The 27,889-nt window shown below is 40.6% G+C and overlaps 1 protein-coding gene across 1 annotated transcript in view; it reads right to left on the bottom strand.

Annotated features, from left to right (window-relative positions):
* Positions 1-12,158: 12,158 nt before the first annotated feature.
* KDR (kinase insert domain receptor) overlaps positions 12,159-27,889 on the bottom strand; it is a 41,925-nt gene continuing 26,194 nt past the window's right edge. Inside the window, exons 22-30 of the mRNA XM_090266859.1 lie at positions 26,295-26,392; positions 24,020-24,142; positions 23,757-23,868; positions 23,222-23,321; positions 22,708-22,813; positions 21,288-21,439; positions 16,309-16,408; positions 15,715-15,800; positions 12,159-13,961 (exon numbers count right to left, since the gene is read on the bottom strand). Of these exons, the coding sequence (XP_090122985.1) occupies positions 13,739-13,961; positions 15,715-15,800; positions 16,309-16,408; positions 21,288-21,439; positions 22,708-22,813; positions 23,222-23,321; positions 23,757-23,868; positions 24,020-24,142; positions 26,295-26,392 (1,100 nt within the window). The 3' untranslated portion in view covers positions 12,159-13,738. The remainder of the gene's footprint in view (positions 13,962-15,714; positions 15,801-16,308; positions 16,409-21,287; positions 21,440-22,707; positions 22,814-23,221; positions 23,322-23,756; positions 23,869-24,019; positions 24,143-26,294; positions 26,393-27,889) is intronic.

Raw genomic sequence — 27,889 nt, 5'->3', positions numbered from 1 at the left:
TCTGAAGAAAACTAGTCTGAGGAGAGACAACTGTGCCCCTTTCATGGAGACGACTGTGCAATTAACACAAGCTGCTGGCTGCCAATAAAACATAATAAGCCAGGCCCCCAAGATGGCGGGATCACTGTGGGAACCACTCAGGCCCACCACACTGCTGATGGTTTTTGTGCCATTAAACAGCAAGGAAACTAATAATTGCAGTGGTTTATCTCAACACTCCCTGCTGCTTTTAGCCCTTAACTCAAATGTGATGTTCATCAGCTTCTGCCAGTATGCAAGAGGGAGAGCTTTATCAGAAAATGTAAAGATCGTCTTGTGATTATTATTTTGTCTTTGGGCAAGGCTACCCTAAGTGCCCCCACACAGCTGCTGGTGGGACATTATCTCCTGGAGACTCTGGAAATGAGTACCACGACATTTACATTTCCGTCCATGCCTGCCCTACTCCACCCACACACACTTATAAAAAAAAAATGTCTTAAATCACACAGGATGGCAATTGATAAGATATGGGTAAGCTGTGTTTTTGTCTCGGCATAACCTGGCTGACCTGGTCGCTCTTTTCTCCAGTCCCACCTGCTCTTTGCTGGCCACAGAGACACTTACTTTCCTGCCATCCTAAGTCTGTTGCACAAACCCTGTCCTCTGCTGCACTAAATGCTCATGACAGTCGTACTGTTCCCTTCAACACTTTCCAGTGGAGGGTCCCAGAAAGACTGTGGAATAAGAACGCCAGCAGGTTGCTGAGGTCAGTAGTTGCCTGAGACTAACTTTGGATTAAGTTGTTGGTGGGAGAATCTCTTGTTATTTACAAGAAATCATTAAAGCTTCCACTTAGCATGATCCAGTCTCTAGAAATGTCCCATCACAAGTCAGCAGATCAAAGATCCAACTGGCATCTGAAAGAGAGCAGTTACATCACTGATGAGTCACATCACAATTTGCCTCTGCAGTGAATGCAAATTTGAATCTCAGATTGGACATTTTACGTGTTCGAATGTTTCTGATTGGAAGAGGCATAGAGGAAACCAGAAAAGAAAAAGAATGTCAGCTCCCACAAAGGTACTATGCTGACCACTCACCCTCAAGCATTTTATCCCACCTGGGCATACAAACTCCAGAGAGACTGACTATTGGTGTGCTAGCTGGCCAATCTCAAAGGAGAAAGACTTTCTCTAGATTTTGCTCTCAAACCCCAAGTTTGAACACAGGGGTGCATATATCTTTTCAAATAGTGTTTTGTATTTCTTCCAAAATACAACCCAGAAATAGAATTGCAGGGTCATGAAGTACTTCTATTTTTAGTTTTTTGAGAAACCTCCATACTATTTTCCACAGTGGCTGCACCAGTCTGCATTCCCACCAACAGTGCAGTAGGGTTACCATTTCTCCACATCCTCGCCAGCACTTGTTGTTTGTTGAATTATTGATGATGGCCATTCCGACAGGTGTGAGGTGATTTCTCATTGTGGTCTTAATTTGCATTTCTCTGATGATTAGCGACATTGAGCATATTTTCATTTGTTGATTGCCCATCTACATGTTCTCTTTGGAGAAGTGTCTATTCAGTTTCTTTGCTCATTTTTTAATTGGATTATTTTTTTGATGTTAAGTTATACTAGTTACTTACATGTCCATTGCAGCATTTTTTGCACTGGCCAAGGTATGGAAACAATCTAAGTGTTTATCAATAGATGACTGGGTAAAGAAGATGTGGTACATATACACATATATATAATGGAATATTACTCGGCCATAAGAAATAAAATCTTGCCATTTGTGACAACACAGATGAAGCTGGAGGGTATTAAGCTCAGTGAAATCAGTCAGACATAAAAACAAATACCGTATGATTCCACATATATGTGGAACAAAATAAATGAACAAACAAAACATAAACAGATTCATAAAGAGACAAACTGATGGTTGCCAGATTGGAGGGGTGTTGGGTGGCGGGCTGGGTGAAAAAGTTGAAAGGATTACGAAGTACAAATTGGTAATTGCAAAATAATCATGGGGATGTAAAGTAGAGCAAAGGGAATACAGTCAGTAACAGCAAATATGCATGGTGCCATGTGGGTACTAGACTTATTGAGGGATCATTTCATGAATTATATAAATATTTAACCACTCTGCTATCCACCTGAAACTAACATAAAATAATATTGAATTTCATCTCTAATTAAAAAAGAGAAAATAAAAAATAACAGCTAAAGTCCCTTAAAAAAAATAAAAACCCTAATTTTAATTTGCAGCAGTTTTCCCAGCATCCCACTCTAACTGTTGGTTATTTGCCTGAAAAGCCCCGTCTCAATAAAATTTGAAGACACTCAAAGGCATGATCACAAATGCTGTTCACTGATTGCTTTGTTCTTTCACCATCTCACAAAGCTCCCAAACAACGTAGAGTCAGCTATGACAGAAAAGCCCCAAACGAATCTCCGAAGATCAGGAAAGAGGACATAAAAGAGCATATTGTTATAGGCTTTATCAGCATATTCATCTAATACATTTTACTTTGGGTTGATCTTAATACCAACTGGAATCAGGAATGGCAGATTTCTCCACAAAGTTTATGGAGAGATGTTTCTAAATACCTGTTATGAGTTTAAGCTCTTGAATCAGCTTCTGGGATTAAAATCTGGATCTACTATTTATTAACTGCATAATTTTGTACAAATAAATTAAACTGCCTAAACTTCAATCTTCTCATTTTTAAATTGGTGATAATATTAATACCTAGCTTGGAGACATATATTAGGTAATAGACATATTACTGTAGTACCATGCCTAGCAAAGAATAAGCTCTTAATTATCAATTGTTATTGTTGTTGATGTTATTATTTATATTAAATCAGTGAAAGGAAATATGGAGATGCCACTGGCACATAAGGTGAGGGCCATTTAGCAGTTACTTGGCCAGAAGTGAGGCTTAGAGTCCCCTCCCTTCTGCAGCTCAGTGGCCTTGCCAGGCACCTACCCAGCAGTTTTGGGGGGCACTCAGCCTTCACCAAGATCACCTGGCCACTTATCAAAGCCTCAAACCCTGTATTAGCAGAGAACACTAATAAGTGAGCTGGCTAGTCTATTGAGCCTTGCTGTGACTTCTTCAAAGCCTCTCTCAGAGGCCACTCTCTTGCTGTTTCCCTTACATTAGGGAAACAAAAAGCCCGAGGGCCTTCGGTCATTTACGGCTGAGGCTCCCCGCTGGGCCCTTCTTCCTTTGGAGCTAGGGGTTGCTAAAACTACCATAAGCTCAGCCTCTTGATCCATCCTCAGTGGCCATTTTAATGATCTGGCAGGAAAAGATACCTGCCCAAAGTTCCTCTGGGGCAAATTCACATTAATTTATGAACTGGCAGAGCACCCCTTCCTCACAACTTAATATGCTTAACAGCTAATTACATCTGTGTAGGGATTACACTTTACATTGTCCAGCTTGATGGAAACAAAATCCTGGCTTCCTCAGATTCCCTTAAACAGCTCCTTATCTCTGGGAGGGAGATCCTTATCAGGGCCATATGTTAGAGGGCCTGTGCAGTTTCCAAATGACCCCAGGAAAGTCTGGGGCCTAATCAGTCTGCAGGCTCAAGCGGGGGCCTGAACAGAGCTCCAACCTGAGCCAGCCAGGAGGCCAAAGCCAAGGGAGGTTTCTCCCTGCCTTCCATCCTCCATAAACCTGTCAAAGGCTGAGTCTGGAAAGGGATGACCCACGTCATCTCCTCTTCCCAGGTGACCAGGGCTTCCTATGTTGACCTCCATGCAATAGTAGGGCTTGAGTGTGCAAATCCCAGGGGATTATGGGGCCCCTTATCCAAAGTCAAAGTGAAGTCTTTGCCCTTGCCAGGGGTGCTGAGAAGGATTATTTGGGTAGTAACACTTGGCTTTTTAACTCACAAGTCAGCCATGCCCGAGGAAAGGAGTCGGCCCTACTGGCTCCCTTTTGCTGAGGTGGGAGAGCACGCCCCAGCAGGAGAAGCCCTTGCCTCACACACAGCTTCCCCAAGGCTTGGGAGGTTCTCGGTTTTGGCAGACACTAAAAGCACTCCTTCCCTTGGCTTATAACAGTTCAGTGGAAGACTCTATCTTGAGGAACTCCTGGGGGTAGGGGAGGGGGCCGCAGATAGTAGGGGGAAGGGGAGGGGGGTTGCAAAGAGCAGGAAATGTCTCCCAGTGTGAGGATCCGCAGAGCCTGAGGGGCCCTGATGGAGCTTCCCAGCTCCTGACTCACAAAGAAACTTCCCCGCTTAATCCAGCCTGGACTCCAGCTCCTGGGCCGCTGCGTCTCAGCGCCTCTTCCTGTCTCCATTCCGCCCAGACCCCTGAACAAAGCAGCAGTCTGGAGTCTACGGCAAAGACTGAGTGTTGTGTATATATTTGGGTGTCATCTGGGGAAGCAGCTATTTTGAAAACAAAACAAAACAAAAAATAACTTCCCTGCCCTCAGAAGAACTTGGTGAACTCTTGGAAATGCCTACTTTAACCATTTGAGACTGAAACCTTGGTTATTGCTTCTTGAAAAAAGAAAAGTAGACATAGTACATTCCTTTTAATTGATTCATAATAATAATAGGTAACGCAATTGTTGAGTGCACTGTCCAGGCATTATACTAAGTGATTTACATCCATTGCTTTATTTAATATTTGCAATGACCTTATGAAGTGTGTATTGTTATTACCCCCATTTTATGAATGAAGAAACTGAGGTTCAGAGAGGTCAGGTAACTTGTACATGATCACACAGCTCCAAACATGAATCCAGATATGGGTATATCTTACTCACTTGATTTCTATCATGCTGGCCTGAAAGTGAACTTGGAAAACACCTGATCCAACCAGTGCTCTGATTCCTTAACTCCTTACAACTTCTTAACTTCTCTCCAACAATTTTACAGAACAATCTATACTTACTCTATGGAAGGGGGAACCCATGAATCACAAAGAAAAGAGCATGTGATTAGAAATCAGTTGATCCAGGGTCTGCCACTCTCATGGTTTCTATCCATTGACCATTGACCTAATTTACCCTTTGGGAAAACAAAAGAGTCAACGTAGTTTCCATGTAAACCTCTTCGTTTATGAAGAGTCCCTGCATATGCCTTAAATCTTCTCTAGTCTATTTCCAGTTTCCCTACCATTCTTTATGTAAGACCATCTGGTCACCCTTCTCTGGTTCTGCAGCAGTTTGTCAAGTTATGTCTTAAATGTGGTTACAAGAAGGGAGTGACAGAATTCCAGTGGGTCTGACCAGCTTGGAGAGAGTGGAACATCTCCTTCCCTTGATCTCCACATATTTATCTAGTTACACAGCTTAAAATATTCATTACCTCTTTGGAAACATCAAAATACCCTGAAAACACAGTCAACAAAAGCTCCTGAATTTTTTTGTGCTCTTGCTGGTGTCCAGGAGAGCAAGCTAAAATGCCAGAAGTCAATTTGCCGAGAGTCAATTGGCTGAAATTCTATTTGCCAAATGACTGATTTTATTGTTGCCTTCTGCAGATATTGAGCGCCTACTATTGTCTGGCACTGTTCTAGGCACTGGAGATAAAGAGTAAACAAAACAGACAAAAATTCCTGTCCTGATGGAGCTGGCATTCTTAGTATAATGGAATTTCTCCTGGCACTTTTGAGTTCTGAATCCTTTGACTGTAATTGTAACATGCCTCAAATATCATATAAGCTTTAATTTTACACTTCTAATGGTAAGAAAATTTCAACATTTCATATTGATGTGATTAATTTGGATCCCTTTGCAGAATTTTGAAATTAATGACAAATATATAATATAATATTGTATTATGCTGAAATTGATGAATTTGAATGAAATTTGAATTGGAAGTGATTAAAGATTTCCATGAGATATTTAAGCCTTTTGAAAAATTGAGCATTCCAGCCCTGGCCGGTGTGGCTCACTTGCCTGGAGCACTGTCCTGTAACTGAAATGTTGTGGGTTCAATTCCCAGTCAGGGCACATACCTAAGTTTTGGGTTGATCCCCATTCCCGGCGCATACAACCCCCACCACCCCCATCCAGGCACACATGGGAGGCAACCTATTGATGCTTCTTTCTTGCATCAATGTTTCTCTCTCTCTCTCTAAAAGCAATGAAAAAAATCTCTCAGGTGAGGATATTCCATAAAATTCTGCTTGAAAGGTGGAGTAAGAAACAGTTCATTACAGTTTCACAAAAAATTTCAATATCAACTGTGGTAAAGTTTATAAATAATTCTTAAAGGCTTAGATATGCAAATATTGATGAATTTAATTTGATGAGTTAACCATTGTGCAAACTGATCATTTGACAAAACTGATTTTTAGCAAATTGGTCATTGTCTAATTGACTTTGGTCAACTGATATTTGTTAATTTCAAGCCATTGAAAAAGCCATGATGTCCCATCCCAAAACTTGTGCAGAGAAATCAAATTGATTTGAGTCAGCCTTTGAATCCTGACCAGTGATCTCTTCCTTTTTTTTTTTTACTAGAGTATAATTGACATACAATGTTATGAGTGTCAGGTGTAGAGCAGTTATTCAACATTTATGTACCCTGCAAAATAATCATAGTGATAAATCTAATAACCATCTGTCATCAAAATTATTATAATACTATTAATATATTTCCTGTGCTGTGTATTCCATCCCTGTGACAGATTTATTTTATAACTGGAAGTCTATACTTCTTATTTCCCTTTATCTTGTCACCCATCCTCTCACCTCCCACCGCCACTTCTCTCTGGCAACCATCAGTTCATTATCTGTATCTATGAGTCTATTTCTGTTTTGCTTTGTTTGGTTGTTTGTTTTGGCTTTTACATTTCACATGTAAGTGAAATCATACAGTATTTATCCTTCTCTGTCTGACTTATTTCACTTAGCATAATGCCCTTTAGGCCTATATATACTGTTAAAAGTGGAAAGATTTCATTCTTTTTTATGGCTAAGTAATATTCTAGTGTGTGTGTGTGTGTGTGTGTGTGTGTGTGTGTGACATATTCTTTTCCAGTCATCTATTGATAGACACAGGTTGCTTGGTTATTGTGAATATGCTACAATGAATGTGGAGGTGCATGTATCTTTTCAAATTAGAGGTTTTGTTTTCTTCAGATAGCTACTCAGAAGTAGGACTACAGTGTCATATGGTAAGTCTATTTTTAGTTTTTTGGGGAAACTCCATATTGTTTTCCATAGTGGCTGCACCAGTTCACAATCCTACCAGCAATACACAAGTGAGCTCTTTCTGAATCCTGACTCTCTCACACTACAGTCTTCCCAGGCACCTGTCATCCTGCACTTTGTTTGTCACGTAAGATAATCCTTATGCAAGTGATCAAACTTAATGAACTAGGGAGAGCAGTAAGTTTAGGAATGAACTATGTAGTCCTCAAATATTATTTCCAACTTAAGGAGATAGTATGTGAGGAGTGCACAGCTCAATGCCTGGCATATGGAGATGATCATTAGTTCTCTGCCCTTCAAGCTGCTCCAGTCTCATTGATTACAGAGGTACTTGCAATGTGTATCACCATGAAATATAGAAACATAATGAAAGTTAAATTCATAACATATATTGATCTAAAAATTCTATTATGTTGTGATTAAGCCTGCTCCAATATATGTCATCCAACATTAATACTCATTTGTACTTCGGTAAGGTGAAAATTATTAACTAACTCTGTAAGATCTGACTCAGGAATGGTTTCTGGCATGATATACTTTTGTCTTACATTTAGGTAAAGAAGCAATAAGCTCTCCTCTAGTACAAAAGACCACAAGAATGAAAGCTGGGCAGGACACTGAAATTCACTGATGGGTAGGGTGATAAGAGAACAATGTGGATCTTTTCTCTCTTCGCGACAGGTCCTCAAGGCAATTTGCCGACCATATTGGGCAAGGGAGGGGAAAAAAAGGTGCAGCAATATATCATGATTTATCTATGATGATTGAACTAAAAGAATTCACTTCTATTGATTTGAAATACAGGCTGCTTGAAAGATTCTCAAGGTGGTTTACACAGGATCACACTTTGCTTTGTGAGACAAATGTACCGAAGAAATGTTGCATGGTACATGATAATACAATACTTTATAATGACCACGAAGTCATTATATAAACCAATCCCTACAGAAAATTTCTAGTAAAACTAAGGACCATGTTGGGATTTACTTTTTCTGTACTTTGCATTTGCAGCCACTGGAAAAGTTTTAAATGTAGAATAGTAATAAAAAGACACCACAATGTTACTTACAATGAAATCAAAGATTCCTTCTGTTTTCCTATACAATGTCTGCCAACACCGCATTCTTCCGGGGCACTATCAGAACCTCATCTTGCTTTACAGGTGAAACACAAGTTGTGCAACATGAGGCAAGCCAGACAATAATAAGCCTGATTTCCTCAACCTGCTTTAAGATGGCTTCTTACTTGGTTGTCCCCATGTGCACCCTGACTCTGAAGTTAGGCTAAGTGTCCCCATGGTGGAATCTATGTATTACAATATCTAGAACAGTTCTTGAACTCAGATCTTTATTCAAGATGGCTGAACAAAGAATGAGTGTATAATGAGAACTATGCTCAATTTGTTAAGGTGAGACCATAATAACACCCTAAGTCCTGAAATAAGATTGATTTCCTCTTCTCTATAGTTCTGTTGCTACCCTTAACCCATGCAGCTAAGGAAATGCTCATAGTTTTGACCACTGCCTGTGAAGGTGTCTGGCATATAGTAAATGCTTAACAAACATGTGTGAAAACCATCAGTGAGGATCTTTTTATGACTCCTACTCTGGCTTGCCATCTGTGCTGCCTACATCTTGCTTTAGGGTCCCTATTAATTAACTGAGTTAATGTTAGTAAACTTGTTAAAGAAGTATCTGGCACATTGTAAGCATTTTATAAGTACAGTTAAATATAAACAAACAACAAACAAATACATAGACGATGACTCACTTAAAGTTTACTATTAAGAGTTAAATCTTTGGTACTTGATTCTAAGGAAGGCCTTTCTTCCCCTCAATATGTACTGCAGGATACCATCTGCTAATTTTCTTGTTAACCTGGGGAATGAATGTGGGATGTTTTTTTGGTCACTGTATACCTAGACTGAATTCTCTACTTTGCATCTGGGTTTTCATTTCCATTTACATTCTTTCTGTGGCAATGAATGGAATGTTTTCAATCCCCTTGGTCAGAATAAGTCATTTCAGCTTAAAGAGATCACCCGCAGCATAGCACCAGCCTCCTATTAAACCTCCCCTGGTAACAGTAGTCCGGGGGCTTCTGAGGAATCATTGCACTTCCCATAGCCTGTGAGCTGCACAGGGGCTGAGAGCCAGGCAATGAGGGTACCTTTAACACTGAAGAGCCCAACCTGCTTTCCTGAATTTATTCCCGCAAAAGTCACTTCCTGAAAAGAATGGATTGAAACCAGAGCAAAGTCCAGTTGTCCTATTCCTTGCCATTTTTCTATTGCATTGCATCTAAAGGTTGAGAGCATCAAATAATTAAGGTATGAGGGTCCAGTCTCACCACTTATAGGTAAGTACACCGAGCATAGGTTCTAAAGTACTTGGAATAAATGACAGGTGAAGCTAAAATAAACAACTAAAGCATATATTTCCATTTTTTCATTTTTAAACAAACAAACAAAAAATGAGTGAAGCTACTGAATTTAATGTTGTTTCACAGACATCTAAACATTATATTAAAAGGTCATGTGTTGTTTTGTAAAGAAAGGTACAAGTAGAGGTCTTCTCACTAACATTTACTTGATATCAATCACAGTTTACTGTAACCCTTTTCTTATCAGTAGTCTTCCTTTTTTTTTTAGGAAACGTTTTTTCCCAAACTCAGAATCCTTATCTCTGAGTCAGACCTCTGCTAGGACTGGTATGTTCTAAGATTTTGGCTCCAGAATGTCAGGCCAACTTGGCTGTTAAATTTCTTTCTGGGTTGCTTCTCCCAGATTTGTATACTTGTCTGCATTCAAAACAGAGTAAATTATTTTTACCTTTTTAATCTCTTTATCACCTAAGGTCATTCTGTAACACGCCTCCCACCCCCACCCCCCAAAAAAGGACTTAAAATTGCTTTTATAAAGACTGTCCAGATTTGCACTTATGTCTAAGCCCTTACATGGAAGAGATTCATGTGGAAGATGCAATTTTCTAAGAACAGATTAGAACCCCCTTTGAGCCAGTCACTACTTACCCAGGAAGGTGTGAGCATGGAAGGCATGAGCACGCTGTGGCCACTGTGACTAAGAGAGAAGGGCCTGCAACTGTGGAGAGATGTATACAGAATGTGACTTTCTCAAAGGCTTTAGCTTCCTGGGTTTGCCTACGTTTTATCATCTTGGTGAAACATATCTAAGTAAAAGGCAGAAAGAAAGACATGCTAAGAGAGACAGAAAAATTGGGTTTCATTATCTACAAAGTTGTGGGTTGGAGATTTTTACTTTTCTTCTTTCACTTCATTGAAGAGGACAAAGAAATGTGCATGAATAGGAAACCTAGTCCCAGGGTAGTGACCTTAAACCTCCCACAACTCTCAGCCTCCCACCAATGTGGTTGAGGAGGAGGAGGAGGAGGGCTACTGGGGGTGTGGGTGGCAGAGACAGAAACAGAAGGGGAAGTTGACAGAGGAGTTTGAGAGGAGGGAAAGGAACAAGGCGAGGGGAGGGAGGGCAGGAGCCAAGGGGAGACAGCGTGGCTTCCTCTAAAACACAGCAAATGCCTCCAATTAAAGCTTTGAAAATAAGACTATGCAAGAGGCACTTTTTAAAAAGCCACAAAGTTCTTTTCAATATAGGGGCGAATGAGGAGAGAAAAGTAGCTAAGAACAAGGGACTTGGAAGACAGAGGAGAGAGAGGGCCAAACCTCACCTCCTAATCAGTCTGCCTGAGGTGCTGAAAGCATTTCTTTATAAAGTGGGAAGTTTTAACTGAATCCAAATTCCTGGCATTGGAAACAGTGCCAGGGGCGGCTCATGAGAAACAAAATCTTTTTTTTTCCTAAAATGAAGAAAATTATGTTTTTCTGTGAAGTCTTCTCTATTCTGAATAAACTACACTCTTCTCCTATTCATTTACTGCACAACATTGTAATTAATGGGAAAGACAAAGCCAGGCTTGAGCTATAGCTTAACAACATCTGTCAGAAGACCCCAATCCTCTAATCCCAGACAATGGTCCAATTTGTAAGTGCTGTCCCCAGAAACCACACACATCCATAGCCACGCTCTTCCTCATAAACTTGTGCGGAATGTCTCAAAAAGATGATGGGGTTTGAAAAATGATACAATATATTTTACCCACCACACGGGAGGGAGGGGGAAGCGGTATATTTAATAAATGGTGCTGCCATGATTGACAACTGCTTGAAGAAAACAAAACTAGACCCCTACCTCATTCCATATACAAAATAAATCATAAATAAATTTGAATGTAAAGAAAGAAGAAAATTTAGAATTTGGTGTTATTTTAAAATTAGGAAGACTTTCCTCAATAAGATTCAAAAACCTAGAAGCCACTAAACAAAAGTAAGCATGTTTGACTATATAAACATTTCAAACTCTTGAATAAAAAATATTTCAAAGAATAGGGCCACTCATTGGTATCACCAATTTGTTAGTCAATTATTTTTTAGATAATTCTACTCACTGAGTTCAGGCAAAAGTAATCACTAAAAATGGCATCATTGGATCTGATGTCCTGACACTGTAAGTACACAGTAAAATATTATGGAAAACTGCTAATATGCTTCACGTTTCCCTGCACTACCTGGGTCTGGCCACTTATCTCTGGAACTCTCAGCTCTGATTTTCACAGTTGGCTATTCTAACAGGCATGGGGTTTACTGGAGGCCACAAGTACCTTAGAGAACTTATCACATATCTCTCAGTCCATGTTTCAAGACCCCCCCAAAAAGCTTGGACTATAATGACAGTGCACATGTGTGTGAATTATTTGTGTCCTGAAGAAGAGAAGGGAGACAGGTAATTCTACCCCAAGTCAGAAGTATGTACCCTCAAAATAGGTAGGATAATAGTATACCATTGTATATTTTTTTAACTAAGAATACATTTATTGGTTTATAAAGTATATAAACATTTTATGAAAATATTCTTTATAAGAAGAATAAGAAAACAAGTAAAAATGAAAAACCACCACATGGAAATTATGTGTGATTCCTCTCCTTCATTTTAGAAGTGAGAGAAATGACAGATACAGTCACGAAAACTTACAAAAGGATTCCTTCAAGTTTTTCAGTTTTTTTTAATAAAATGGCGTCAATTGCTGAAAGCATTATGACCTTTGTTATGCTACATAACGTGATACAAAATGTGAATAGTACAAAGTTCATTATATATAATATAAGGTTTTAATATATTACATTTGTTTCTACATAAACAGACTATAAATATATGTGCCATAGCATGTTTTATAGTCATGGTTTCCAGCATTTCACACTATGGTACCAAATGAAAAATACATTTTGTTTTTTTAAAAAGGAAAGAACAAGGGCAAAAATCAGTAGAAATAGCTTTACATGTTAGAAGTCTACACAATACAATAGACGTTGTTATAACTTTGGCTATAAAATAATTTCAAAATCTGACTCAATTATCCAGAGAGTGGACAAACCAAATCAGCTGTTACTAGGGTGGAGAGGCCAGATGACTAAAACGCTGACTAGTTGGGGGTGAAAGGGAGGGGGCGGCACAGGGAGGAGAGAAGGAAGCAAAGCGGAAACTCCTTCCTGGAGCCTCGACACCACAGCTTGACACCAAACCTACTGCATTCAGGCTCAGACATATCACTTCCAGACAGATATGTGGGTATTCATCCACAAGAAACCAGAAGCTGGTTTGTACAGTCAGAATTCTTCAACACAACAGGGAGCCTCTGTCTGAATGTCCTTTCTTTGTGATGTCTGAATAAAGGATCAGCCTGGGAGACAAGGAGCCAGAGCTGCATCATTTCCTTCCTGGGGCTTGGCCAGGAGACACGTAAGAGTCCGGAAGGAACTCTCATTAGGAGTCGGAAACAGCACAAGGAACTCTCATTTAGCCCAACGGGGAAGAGCACGCAACCTTCTAACACCAATACCCTTGTCCGAAGCCTTTACACTGCCGCACAGACCCCATGCCCACCTCCACCAGAGCCAACACAACTCATTTGCAGGCTCCAGAACATTCTCAAAGGAAGCCGACACCTTCCTATCAGTCCAAACGCCACACATAAGACTTGGCTCAGGATCCACATCCTAAACAAAGCTTCTTAGATGGACTCAGTCCTAAACGTCTTTCTCATCTTCAATACCAAAAGCACTTGCATTGCCTGGATCACCTAGTTTTACAGAGGTGTCAACTCCCCAGGTATTGCTGCTTCATGGAGGATGAAGCCATTTCTTGAACTTCTTTTGTTATAACCCGTGGGGACACCCACAATAGGGAGCATCATACATGTTTTTCAAATAAATGAAAAAGAGAATAAGGTCAACACTGGGAGAAGACACAGACACATTCTTGGGTCACAAGCATCTTGTCAGGAAATGCCTAGGGGACTGGCTCCCTGCAGTCTGAGGTCCTTTTTTCTTTTCTTCTTTTTCTTTTTTTCTTTTTACATATGAAAATCAAATGCGGCTACTTCCTGGTGGTGGAAAGAACAACACTTGAAAATCTGAGCAGCACCTCTCATGTGATATCCAGAAGAGGGGGGACTTGGGTGCCTCCTTTTAAATAGGAGGGAAGCTCAATGTGGTCCCAGATTCAGGCTGGAGAATCTGGGCTTTGCTGCCAGCCTGTGGCCCAGTCTCCATCAGCTTTAAAAGTTCTGCCTCCTCGCTGGAGTACACAGTGGCATCCGTGTCATCGGAGTGATACCCAGACTGGTAGCCACTGGTCTGATTGGAGCCTTCAGATGCCACAGACTCTTTGCTTTTGCTGGGCATCAGTCCACTGTGGAAAAAAAAAATGCAACCACAGGAGTTGGTGGAGAGAAGGCAGTTCTTTTGCTTCTTCCCTAACTCCCTTCCCAGCCCCATGTGGGCTATAATCTCCCTGGAAACACCAGCCCCTATCTCTCCCACTTGTTAATCAACGTATCAGGTTTACTCAGACAATGTCTATTTTCAGGTACTAGCATGAATTTGTCCTTTCAGATAAGTCCTCTTATTCGGGTCCAAGTCTTTCAAGCCTGAGATGAGATGAAAGGCAGCTCTCCTGAGCTATGCAAAGGCTCCAACCAATGGAACCCTTTTATGGCCTTGTGGATTGACAAGTTTGTATACAATGATAGAAGCCAAAGGGACTCTTTCAGGATATGAAAGGAAATTGGGATGTTCTGAAAGTCCACTTATGCTTTCCCCACACTGTCAATTAGGGGATTGCAAGGAATGTGTATGGTGTCAATAAAGTTCTCAAGCAATGTTAAACTTTAATAAATTGAAGCATGTGTGTGCAATCAAACCAGACACATCAGAAACTGCTTTTTTCCTCATCAAAATCACATTCTTTGCAAAGACTGAGGACCTGGATCTCTCAGCAACAAGAAGAGAATGGTTTCAATGGTGTGGAATCATGACAGGCGGTAATCAAGTCAAAGCTTAGTAGTGTAGGCTGTGCTGATCTAAAACTTCAGGATTTACACTTCTCAAATGATTCTGACATGTGGGATTTCCCCCCTTAATAAGTGCTTTACCAAACTATTCATATTAAAAACTGCAAAAAGGATTTTATTAACTCTGTGCTCATACATGGTTTAAAAGTTATTTCAAATCACTAGAAGTGCAATTTTTCTTTCAATCCAACCCCAATAAAAATAAGTTTAGTATCTCAAGCAATGGCATGATAACTGGTACATAGTCATTGCTGAGTAACTTTGAGTGTGTGAATAAACATGATTGGCTCTCACAATTTCTTACCTTGGGATTAAGACAAACAAAATAGCACAAGAGCACATTTTAGTGTTTATTTTTCCAACATAAACATCACTCAATAACCCATAGGTTAAAGTGTAAGTAAATCAAAATTTTCTCTATTCTTTCTCAGAGTAAACCCACTAGCAAATAAATACTTATTCTGCATCCTATTATTCTTTTTTTTTTAATTTTTAAATATTTTATTGTTATTCTGTTACAGTTGTCTCAATTTTTCCCCCTTTGCCCTTCTCTGTCCAGCCCACCCCCTGCTCCCACAGTCATGCATCCTATTATTTTTATAAATACAGATTTTCATTTACTTGTTAAGTCAAAAGCAGGTACATCTATTTAAAACAACTATAAATTCTCATTGGACCTCATGGAGAAAATGATATTCAAAACAAAAATTCAGTATTTTTCCTACAATTAAATAAGGTGAACTCAGCCAATACTATTTAAATATTTAAACAAATAGATATTGGCTTATTTATATATTATACTTCTCAAGGACAGATTTGAAGATTCTCCAGGGATCACATCCAATGACCTCTTTGTTATTTAGCCAGTACTAGACAAATCTCATAAAAATCCTCTGATTCATTTCAAATTCTTTTTTAGACTTACCACTTAATTTAACTGTTTGATTTGCTTAAGTTATTTGTTAGTTTGATGCAAATTTTCTCAGCCAATAATAACATAAAACACTAGAACTCTGCACCTACACTGAAAATCCTAAGTTCCTTCCAAAAATTCCCCTTGAAATTAGTTTTTTCTATTTGGCTGAGCCTTACCTAAAAGACGGAGATAATTTGGTTCTGTCTTCCAAGGTTTTCAGCTCTTCTGATGCAAGAACCATACCACTGTCCGTCTGGTTGTCCTTTTTAAGAGACAATGAGATGGCACAGTTGATTGAGTGTGTGTACCCAGACCAACTACTTAATTAAACTGATTTCTTCACCCATCTATCAGACAACACATTCCAATGACCTGCAGAGGGAGGTCAAGGTATCAGAGCCAGGAACTGTGCAAGCTGCAAGACAGTGCAACTGCTTCCTAGAAGTAGACCCAGGCCAGGAAGAAGAGAGGAATTTAGGAAGAAGAAGCTGAGGGACCCATTTTCATCCCTCTTTTCCCTTGATAATATTTACACTTGGGCAGAACTGAACATGAAGGTGGAGTTTCTTGAACCTTGAACAGGGGCTTTCCTTATGGAAAAAAGTGAGGGGGCCTGATAAGATTCATTTCAGTAGTGACCCCATGACACAGACTCTCAAGGAAAACCTTATAATGAGCCTCCAAGACTCTAATGCTTAGGCTAATATTTATCTAGCTAAAGTTTCGTCCTTTGTATAATTTTTAGGACTATTTTTAAAAGATGTACTTACATCTGGGATTACTTTTACTTCTGGTTCTTCCAACGGGATATCTTCAAATGTTTTTACACTCACAGGCCGGCTCTTTCGCTTACTATTCTGCAGATACTGACTGCAAAAGAAAAAATATTTATATTTTAGTGGTGGTATATTTGGCTGCAGATACCACAAGTGATACCTAAGTTCATTATCTTTCAACCACAAGTTTAATAGTGACCTTCAAAACATCCTTTGGAAAAAGAAAAACAGAACAAAAATCTTTCTCTGCTAGCACACACTGAAGGCTTAATTTCCTGTGAAAGTCCATTTAAAAGTAAAATATAAATGAGGGGGCCTAGATGAGCCCCTCTTCCTTTGAATTGTACTTCTGAGGTCCAGGGCTGGACTAAAGACAACAACAGCAAACTAAGTGGACAACCACCTTCTGTCTGGCTTCCTGATTGCATGAAACTGTTCCACTGAGTTCTCGACATATTACTCAGGGTTTCCCATCTGTCTGGCCACCTCCTAGGAAAGATTTTCTAGGTAATGTTCCCAGAGCAAACATCCAATGGAAGATAGGTGAAGGAAATACCTGTAGATCTCACTGAATCTCACTCTAGGATGCTGAACTTGGCAGGATCTGAAGGCAATCTCCTCTGTCTACGTGTAATAAAGGCCTAGTGTGTCGACGGGAGAGCGGCTGAGTCTTGCTGTCCCCTATTTTCAGCCCACAGAGTTGTTGGTCTTAGAAATGAGCAGTGATTCAAGAATCATATTTTGTCAATTTCAGAGTCTACACAAACTTGGGAAAGTCATAAATATTTCTATGCCTCTGGTGCCTCATCTTTGAAATGTATTGGCCATAGCTTTCCCTCCCTCAGTCAGAAGGATGAATGAGGGCAATGAAAGAGTGGTAAATAAATGGTATGTGGTAAGTGTCCTTAGAAAGAGTGATCTGTCAACCAAAGCTTGTTTTCCTCCTTTGTATTCAAAGGGGCTCCAGTTTCCCTCAGGAGTTCGAAGAATACAGCTTGAGAGACAACATATCACCTGTGTCCAGGAGGTGCTCCTTCCCTGTCGAGTGGCCTTGGGAGAGTCTGAGTGATCTGGTTAAAATCACTGACAGCCCAAATGGAGAGCAGGAAAGTCTTTTTCACAGGAAGGGGCAGAAAATCCACTTTTCACTCTTTTCCCAGCGTACTTCTCACCATAGGCAGCCTTCTGGACATGCTAACTTGTGTTTCCTTGTGTTTTCTGTGACTGAGTAGAATGAGGACTCACTAGGGCCAAAGGAAGAGAATGGAAACTGAGTCTCCCACCCCTGCCCCAGAAGGCTGGTTCCTCCTCCTACAGAGAGGAGCCAAGAAAGTTCACCAGTGACATCCTCACTCAGGAAACTCCACAAGAAACAAGACATGATACACAAGGGGAGAGAAAAAGCCTTCTTCTCCTAAATTCAGTCTGTAAAACTGGCAGTTGCTAAAAGCTAGTGGTAGCATAGTTAATCATTCATTCACTCACTCTTTCAGAAATCCCTTCCTGTGCTAAATGTTCAACTGAGGCACAAAAAAGTTAAGGAACTTGTCCAAAATTGAATAACTGAAATATTTAGATTATAATTTTGAGAGTAATGAACAGCCACTGAAGAATTTTAAGTATGAGATAGACCAGCTCAGATATGTCCTTTTGAAAGACGACTCTGTGTTGAGAAGGGTAAGACCAGAGCCAGTGAGACCAATGAGGGGGCAATCCCACTTATCCGAGATAAAGGGCAGCCTGACTAAAGAAAGGTGATGCTCACAGGGTTTGGAGAGGTGGACAGATTCAAGAGATATTCAGGATGTAGAATCAACTGAAGTTGGTAATCTTGGGCAATAATGCAGCTACCATAGAAAGGACAGCTCCTTGACTTCTGAGCCCAATAACTCCAAAAGTTGCATGGCCCATCGCAGTTAAAAAGGCATTTTCGTGTTGTTGATGCTCCTCACAAAACTACAAAATGGGTTTTGTGTGCATGTGCGCATGTTTTACTTCTCATTTGAAGATGAGGAAGCTAAGCTTTAGGGAGGAAATGGCTAGAACAGAGACTCAAACTTTGATCTTAGACACTAAAACCCATGCAGGTGATTTTGTTGCTGTTAGGAATTTTTGTTTTGCTTTGTCTTATTTTGTTTTACCCTACTCTCCACTGACTCCCTTGGAAAAGTACCAGGAGGGAAAAAGAAGAGAACAGTGGGTATGCTTGCTCAAGTTTTTGTTAAGCACCTAGTGTGTGCACAGCACCATTCTTTTCCATGTGTGACCTGACTGTGTGATGACAGGTTGTGGGGAGAAGAGGGTAGGTGGGGTGTGAGAGAGACAGAAGATGGAGAAAGGACAGTTTCACTTCCAAATATCTAACATTAGAGCCAAATTCAGGGACCTCTAGCCCAAAGCATCACTCTTCAAGGAGCGTTTAGTCATGATTAACAATTAACCAAAAGGAATAAAATGCAACGTGCCAAAACATTTTTCTGGGAGAGAATTGAAAAGAAATCTTTGATAAGTTGCTTGGAGTGGGACATGAAATTCCCAGGGGAAATGATGGAACAACCGCAGATGGTCCCCAAACTGCCTTCAAAGAAAGATGAGTGCAATTTATGTGTTTTCTTGCAAGAAGCCTGCAAACTTGGGGCCAGAGCTGATCCACAGGGGAAATGAGAGACAAAGCTAAGTCTAGACACCGGTGGTCCTTCCTCCCCACCCTTCCCCCACACACCTCTCAGCCTCTCTCGAAATAAATGCTGAACACGTATTTTTTTAACCAGGCAACCAATCATCAGGTTGGCTCTCACAGTGATGCCTCTGTCCAGCTCTATTTATAAAGCAATGAGACTGAAAATTAGAAGAAGGAAGCAAGTGAGAAAGACTCCTCGGCTTTTCTACTGGACTGGCAATGTGGAAGAGGAGAAAACAAGTCTGCCGAGCACACCCCAGTCTCGTCTCTCGCCCCCCAGGGAAGCAGAACCACAGAGAGTATCAAAATGAAGTGTGCCACGTGCAGATGCCTGGATTCTGCCTTTCTTTTAACTCAGATGATTTAAATGTGACCGTGGAGTCTTATTTTTATAAACGGAGAAAAGGTGGAGGCGGTTGGGAGGGGATGAAGACAAAAGATTCCAATTTCCATTTTATTTTTCAAATTATGGTTGGATAAAAGAGAAACTGAACTGGAAAGACCAATTCAAAAATCACAGGCAGAAAATAGAAGCCAGGCCTGTGTTCGGAGTGTGGTGTCACATTTGTCCACGCTTCTGGGGATAAATGTTAGCAGCCCTGTCTTAGATCCAGCACCGCCTTTGGTGCTTCCATTACACAAACGTGACTTCATTGACTCTCAGCACCATGTGCAAAGTGCCCAACTGAGCCAAGACACTGCTGACTCGGGTCCTCGTTCCACCTGGTCACTGAAAACCCAAGGAATAGAGTTCATGATCAAACGGCTTTCTGATAAACAAGAAGGCAGTAGTGTTGTGGGCATAATTACCACAGCAGAAGGCTGGCTGAACTTGAACTAAGACTTTTTAACATGGGAGTGGAACTGCAGGCTCTCATTCCTTGACACTTTCTCTCTGATAGGCCCTCCTTGCTGTGGGAGAAAATGGCACTGAGTTCAATATCAGAGAAAATGGAATCATTCTGGGGATGTGATTTTAACAGCTCACTTATTGAGAGCTCCCTGAATGCTAGGCATTTAGAAATACATTATATCAGTGATTCTCACAACAATTATTTCCAAACAACACCAGTGAAGGTCTGCCCCAGGTCACCCAGCTGCTAAGAGGCTTACCTGGGAGTACAAGCCACTTCTATCTGACTCAAAACCTGGATCTTGAATCAGAATATTGTATTCCCCCCGGTAAACACTCTGAGCCTCACATTCAACATCAGCATCAAAAAAGATCATACTTTTTTAACTTTCCTAACACTGAGAGTTATCATGTGGGCAAATCTGATAATATCAGGAAAAGCTCTTTGAAAAATGCCAAAAGTTCTTGACAACATAGAATAGGCAGTTCACATGTTTCCTCTAACCACTCTGAGCTTTCTTCTTGCTCCTAGCAGAGTTCCTGCTGCCCTGCGTGGTTGGTTCCATGGCGCCAACTGTACACGGCGCCTCCTCACCTGCTACGTGGCCACCTGGCCAAGTACTCAAAGGCCTATGCCCCTCGCTGCAGCCACAGCACACTCAACGAGGGCAGCTGGGGCCCATGCTGTCAGGGGTCCAGTTGTAGGAGGAAAACTTCCAAAAGGGTAGGAAAGGAAACAAAGCAAAGGGAAGTAGTCCCAGGCTTAGTAAAAAGGAATTTTAATATCATAATGTAGAAAACCATATCAACCTTTTCCTTATGCACAGGTGCTGGGAGAGAGAAAAAACAAAGCTGCCTTCAGAACCCCTTTAGAAATCAGGGAAGGGCTGCAGTGCAGATGTTTTAAATAAGCCCAGAAGCCTCATTATGCAAATAAAATCCTGAAAATCAGACTTGGGAGGGGCTTCTGAAGATGTGCTGTCCAGTCTAATTCGGGGCACATCCCCATGGCCTACTGTCTCCTAGCCCCAGAGGCATAAGAGTGTTTTCATATATGCCTAGAACTCTTTCTTCCTGAATCTTTCCTAAGCCATTTAATTCACATTAATAAAAGAGTACATGGGGATAATTTAAATACAGATGCCTTTGTAAAATTGGTCTCTTTTCCTAGAGATTAACAAACTGTGGCATTCCAGCTATTTGCAGCTGCAGGGCTTAAAATTCTGAAGGCAAGAGCTATGGCAGCAATGTGGGCTACAGATGGGAGGAAACACACCTACCCAGTCCCTCTTCAAGGAGCACTTCTCTTTATATTAGTCTCAGGGCTATGGCTTCATGTGCAAGTGGCATGCAGCAGCTTTATAGAATGTCTTCCTCCTGCCTGCTCCCCAAGATGACCTTGAAGTGCAACCCCCAGGGACTGTTGGCCATGTACAGTACCTGATTCCTGCTGTGTTGTCATAATGGAATTTGGGGTCACACACTTCCTCTTCCTCCATACAGGAAACAGGTGAGGTGGGCAGAGAGAGTCCCGAATCCTCTTCCACGCTCAAAGTCTCGGATATGGGAAGAACAATGTAGTCTTTGCCATCCTGGAACAATAAACACAGAGTGCTATTGTTATGGCTTCAGTCCTTCAAGGGCCTTTTCATGAAAGACAAAGGCCAAGGGGGGTTCTTGGTTAGGGAGTGTGTTGCCTTCAGAGCTGAAATGTAAAACTTATAGACAATATTAAAAATGGCTTGTCAAAAACAAAAGGGCACTTGAAAGGGATGTGTACCTGAAAGTATACTAAAGGAGCTCATGAATAAGGAGATGGGCAAGGGACACAGAGCACCCAGGCCACAATGAAGAGCAAGCAGGCTTGGTCACAGACACCACAACAGAGCACACAGAGCTCCGCAGAGCTGAGAAACCATCCACACACGGCAGGTCCTTTAATGGTCATGCCATCCAATCTTAGCTTGTACATGTCAAGGCCATGGAAAAACTGATGACAGTCTAGAGAAACGCAATAAATGTGCAGGAAAAAATTGGTCTTCTAAAAAAAAAGGGCTGCACAACTTGACATTATTTCATTAAAAGAAAGACATAAAGGGCAAGATGATACCTTTAAATGTTTGGAAGGTTTATGATCAAAACAGATTTGACCCATTGTCCCCCAGCTGTTCAAAAGAAAAGCAGGAGGAAATTGGCTTCCATTCCCTGTAGTTAGACGTGTTGACTGGACATTAAATAACTTTCTAATGGTAAAGACTACAAGTCTAAAATCCTCCTATGGAAGTTATGGGGGCCTGGGATTTTATTGGGGAAAAATAAAGCCATCATCTATTTTGCAGGGCTCAGATGTGTTTTTGCCTGCAGAATATATTAAAAATTCCTTGAAATTCCATCTATTGTTGCTATTCTTTGGACCAACTAGTTTGCCATTGTCGTTTTTAACTTTAGAAGAGCATCTGAAAAGTTAACAGAAAGATGCGTCGGTAGGATGAAGAGTGGTCTGCTCCCAAGTTGTGAATTAGGATCTCATCTGTCTAAAAGAGTAATTATAGCTTTCAAAAAAATCATTACTGCTCAGATCTGGAAGAATATATAGCCTCTTATTCAGCTGCTGAGAATGTAGCACTGTGGCCATGACAAAGTCTAGGCAGTAGAGCAGTCCTCGATACCTAAGGACACTTGTTTGTTTGTTTGTTTAATCTTTATTGTATTTTTTCCATTACCATTTAGTCCCCTATACTTTCCTTCCCCCAGCAATCACCACACTGTTGTCCATATCTATGAGTCCTTTTTCCTTTTTGTTCAATCCCTCCATTCCCTAAGCACTCTTTAAGACGCTTCTTGGGTGAAGGTCACAAACCTGCTGAGCATTAGCTTGTAACAGATTTCCCAAATGTTCCACCAGCTCTGAAAATGTGGGTCTCTGACTGGGTTCCCCATGCCAGCAGTCAAGCATGGTCTGGTACCTAGAGAAGTAAAATATTGATGTCAATAACTGCCTCTTTCTTCCTGATCTGATGCTGAAAATAAGCACTCGAATGAGTAAACATTCCAAGGAGTCTATCAGGAGCCAAGATATTAAACAGGGATACATAAAATGCTTGATGCTCCCCTATACTTGGAGCATCATGTGTGTACAGAAAGGAAAATTATAGATCAATATTTAATAAAAATGAATTGGATCATACAGATGAAAGACTGTTATTTTAAGAAGAAGAGATGGCACTGTGCTTGAGATTATCAAGGAAGGACTGCAAGAAAGAAGTGGGGCACAAACTGCGCCATGAGGGAGGCATTTATAATGGCAATTCTTATAGAAAAGGAGAATTTTGTGAGCAAAGAAAGAGAATAAAAGGATACTTTTAAAGTCTCACATTTCTGGTGTGGTGTAATCAGGGGCTCTCATTCTAGTTCCTTCTTTCAATCGCCTACAAAATTCCTCATCAATCTTTACTCCAGGATAAGGAGAAGCGCCTAGAATAAAACAGGAATGGGATGTCTGTTATTGGATTTGATTTTCTTTTCTAGGAAGCCCTGAATCTGATTCTTGAAAATATTGATCACCTATATCTATCTTTCTTTCTCTTTCTTTCTTTCTTTCTTTCTTTCTTTCTTTCTTTCTTTCTTTCTTTCTTTCTTTCTTCTTTCTTTCTTTCCTTCTTTCTTCTTTCTTTCTTTCTTTCTTTCTTTCTTTCTTTCTTTCTTTCTTTCTTTCTCTTTCTTTCTTTCTTTCTTTCTTTTTCTTTTTGTTCTCTCTCTCTTTCTTTTTTAGATTTTACAATATAAAGCTTGCAAGTAAGTTTCACCCAATAAAGGCCTAATACAAGACAGGGAAAGGTGTATTGGGGGCCACTGACTTTTATCATTCTATTTGGAGTCTGGATGGAAGGATCAAGAGAAGTGACTTACCCAAGGAAAATATTTCCCAGAGCAAGACACCAAAAGACCACACGTCACTCTGAATGGTGTACACTCTGTCAAAAATTGTTTCTGGGGCCATCCATTTCAAAGGGAGGCGTGCCTAAGAGGGTAGGAGACAAGAAATCAGATTCCAACTTAGCAAGTTTCTAAAGAAAAATTTCCTTTACTCTTGAATACAGGTCCTGTAGTTTGCTAAGAGGAACTTGAATTCTGCAACTTAACAGGTCACTGGGTTCATTTTTGAAACTTACATCTCCTTTTCTGACATAATCTGGGTCTTTATAAATATCCCGGGCCAAGCCAAAGTCACAGATTTTAACCACATTCTTCTCCGACAAGAGGATATTCCGTGCCGCCAGGTCCCTGTGGATACACTGCAAAAAGAATTGTGTGTGTGTTAGGTCTCAGCACAGCTGATCTTTCCTACATCTGTTGTGACCTCATGCTTAAAAAAAAAAAATCAGAAAACCAACTGATTAACAAGCACTAGGTTGATATCTTTTATCAACACTTAAGGGAAAAAGTCTGAGTTTCATTGAGACGCACATCTGCTTATTCCATAAGCAGCTCCAGACTTTGGAGTTAAATAAGTTATAGTATGATGAGGGAGTCATAAATAGACTTCTCTTGGACACAATTAAGAATGTGTTTCTGGTCACATCCACACATCCCTTTTGCCTGGCTCCATATACAGTTGAAACATGTTATTCTAAGGGACGCCCCAGAATGGGATTTATTTTGAATGAATGCACGGAAACCAGAAACAAGGGCTCTCACTGGTTTGTTGGTTTCCCCATTCCATATGTAACTGAAGCTGGACTGGCTCTGATAAACAGTTCCCGGTGGGGTTCATCCTGTTTTCAAAGTGGAGGATTATCCTTAAAGTCTACTAAAGCCATTTCAGCTTCTCACTAGCCAGGTTGGCTCTCTGGGGCACGACAAAGGAAACCAGCTCTTCTTGGCTTTCCTTCTATTCTTTTCGGTTCCAGTGTCTCCCTTCTCTCTGTCTCCCAACTCATCAACTTCCTACTACTAAGCAGCTTTAGCTCCACCTGGTAGATTTGGGATAGAGTAAGAGCCAAGGGGAACATTTTTAAATGAATGAAAGGCTTAGATGAGAATTCTCAAGTCAGTGTGGAAGTGATCACGTGAGCCAAGCCTCACTGGCCACCTGCACCTCACATCTGGGTAACACTTTCTTCTGAAGGAGGCATATTTAAAAGCAATTTAAAAGCACATTGTCTAGCATGAATGAGCAAGACAGGAGATTCCAAAAGAGAGACAGCCCTTCCTACTTTTTTTCCAATCTAAAAGCTTCCTTTTTTAGCAACCAGGTGGTATTCAATAAAGAAAGGGAAGCTAAAGGATCTCCCCCTTCCCCATTCCCCTCCCAGTCACTGAAAGGGACCCTGACTAAATGGCAGGCTGTGGCCTTAAAATAAAAAAATAATTAAAAAAATCAGAACCTCCAAGAAGGGCAAAGAGCCTTTCTCTTTGGGAAAATCCTGTAAGACTCCTGAAACTCTGAAACCTGGAATGAGCTTTAACCCTCAGGAAAATGGTGGGTTAGGGATGTTATTCTAATTTACAAACAGACAGGAAAAAAAAATACCAAACTCTGAGTCTTTCTTCCTTCAGCAGGCTGCAACAAATGCATTTTGTCCAACAACAATTTTTCTTGAAATTTAATTTGAAATTTTCTTATTTAATGTCAAGCTATCTACTGTACCCTTTTCCAGAATGGTGGCTTGAACCAGCTTTGCTCCCTCCAGAGTGTTTACAACCTTTGGAATATTTGTAACTTGTCACGTCCCCACCTCAGTCTTTGTTTGGCCTACTTTTCTAATTTTAGCTCTTTAGTCTCCCTCATCTGAAGCCTGTCCTTCCTGGTTTCTAATTATACTACTAACACGTGTTTTTTGATGGACGGTGATAAATGTGAAAATAAATTAAAAATAGACTTATACCAACATATCTTCAAGGCTCAGTCCCTCACCTCTTCTGGGTCATTGCTCAAATGTCACATTCTTACAAGGCCTTCCTTGTCCACTTTGTTTAAAACTGACGTACACAAACATAAGAGCAGGTGCATACACACACACGCATACTACTCCTATATACTCCATGACCTTTCCTGCTAATTTTCACCCATACCACTTACTCCCGTCTAACCTATGTAGTTTTACATGCTGATATTTACCGTTTGCTCCACCCACTAGAATGTAACTTCCATGAAGCCAGACAGTTATGCCTGTTTGTTCACATAGTATCCTTAGTGCTTAGAAGGCTGCCTGCACTCAGGGATTCTCAGTAATCAAAGGCTCAAACATCACAGACATTAATTTCATGAAATACTTATACCCGCTTAAAGAGCAGAAATGGGGACCTTCCCTATGGAGTTCTTTCAATTGTCCCAAGAGTGGTGAATGAATTACAGTCCCAAGAAAACACCAGTGCCTGGCTCTGGAGATCTTCTTTCCAAAATTGTGATGTGAAAAGATACTTCATTTTCTCTTGAGCTCTTACCTTCCGAGATGCCAAAAACTCCATGCCCTTAGCCACTTGGAAGCTGTAACAGATGAGATGCTCCAAGGTCAAGAAGTTCTTGTAAAGATCTTCAGAAACTGTCAGAAGATGAAGGAGTACAGAGATCAGTACTTCCACCAGAAAATATTTGTTTAGATGTTTGTTAGAGTAATCTTCATCTTACAACATGGGAGTTAAATTTCAGGAAATACAAGCAGAAAGAAAATGCCTCTATCTTCTGCAAATTTGCTGAATACCAGTATTACTAGCCTTCACAGTATCCCTTAGCAAAATTATTCGTTTTTCCATTTCAGCCAGATCAAACCAGCAAATCCAGGAGACAGAATAGAAGTAAAACTGGCACAGATAACAGGGTGAAAGAGAACTTGTTCAAATTTACTGTTTTCAGCTGTTGTTTTTTTCATGTACCCAGAGGGATAAACAATAGTTTCATATCAAAAACTCTAAAAATAAAACAACAATATTCAGGGTCACTGAATCTTTTCTCTCCAGGCTTTGTCCTGGGATGAATGACAAAGGTCAAATTATAATCTACAACGGATAACTAAAAATACCAGAAATATATTTACTTCTCTCACTTTAAGTTGGGAAAGTGCTGTAAACACAATAAATCTGGCCTAGGAGGATGCTTTTTTCCTTCAAGGACATGTATGAGAGATGACAGGAACATGAAGAGAAATGATAAATTTTATAAACTGATGCCATTTACTTCCATGCAACTGGTACAAATAACCACTAAGACATTAATGGGTGTTTCAACACAATCCCTTAATTTTCGTCAGATAAGACATGGCTTATTTCCTGGAGACAAATACCATAGAACAATAAATGAAAACTCAGTTGTGATAATCTTGTGTGTATTAAAAAAGACTTCGAACCGTTTTCTCGGTGACTTTTTATGCTTAGGGCTACAGGGCTCTTGGTGAATAATGAGTGATATCCTTTCATTTTCCAAATGAAGAAATGGAGGCAAAATTCTAGGCCAGCACTCCGTCTACTCGGACTTATGAGCCCAGTTCTTAGATGTCCAGCTCACTGGCCACAGTTTCATGAGAGAGAAGTATAGGGCTGAGATGGCTCCATTCAGAATGGGTCCAGTTCATGAGGTCTAGACAACCTCCCCACGCTCTTCTAGACCGTGTTCCAGCCTCACACTGCCCACTAGGCTTCTAAGGGAAAGAAGTCAGATTTCAGTACTATCTATGGCCTCACCTCCAAGAAAAGAGAAGCAAGTTTCTTCCACTATTTCACGACTGGACTTCTTTTTTTAAATTATTTTTTTATTTTTTTATTTATTTTTAGAGAGAGGGGGAAGGAGAAAGAGAGGGAGAGAAACATCACTGTGTGGTTGCCTCTCACTCACATCCCCAACTGGGGACCTGACGTGCAACCTAGTCACGTGCCCTGACTGGGAATCGAACCAGCGACACTTGGCTCGCAGGCTGATGCTCAATCCACTGAGACACAGCTCATGACTGTATTATTTTAAGCTCATGCCTCAAGAGAAGCCAGATATCAGGAAGCCCTAGCTCTACATCCAAGGAGCACTGTCTGCTCCTTCAGAGGGAAGCAGA

The sequence above is a fragment of the Furipterus horrens genome, unplaced genomic scaffold (assembly GCF_987537825.1).
Source record: "Furipterus horrens unplaced genomic scaffold, mFurHor1.1.pri manual_scaffold_2, whole genome shotgun sequence".
NCBI classification, from domain to species: domain Eukaryota; kingdom Metazoa; phylum Chordata; class Mammalia; order Chiroptera; family Furipteridae; genus Furipterus; species Furipterus horrens.
The sequence above is the reverse complement of the archived record's forward strand: the minus strand, read 5'-3'. Positions and strand labels throughout refer to the sequence as shown.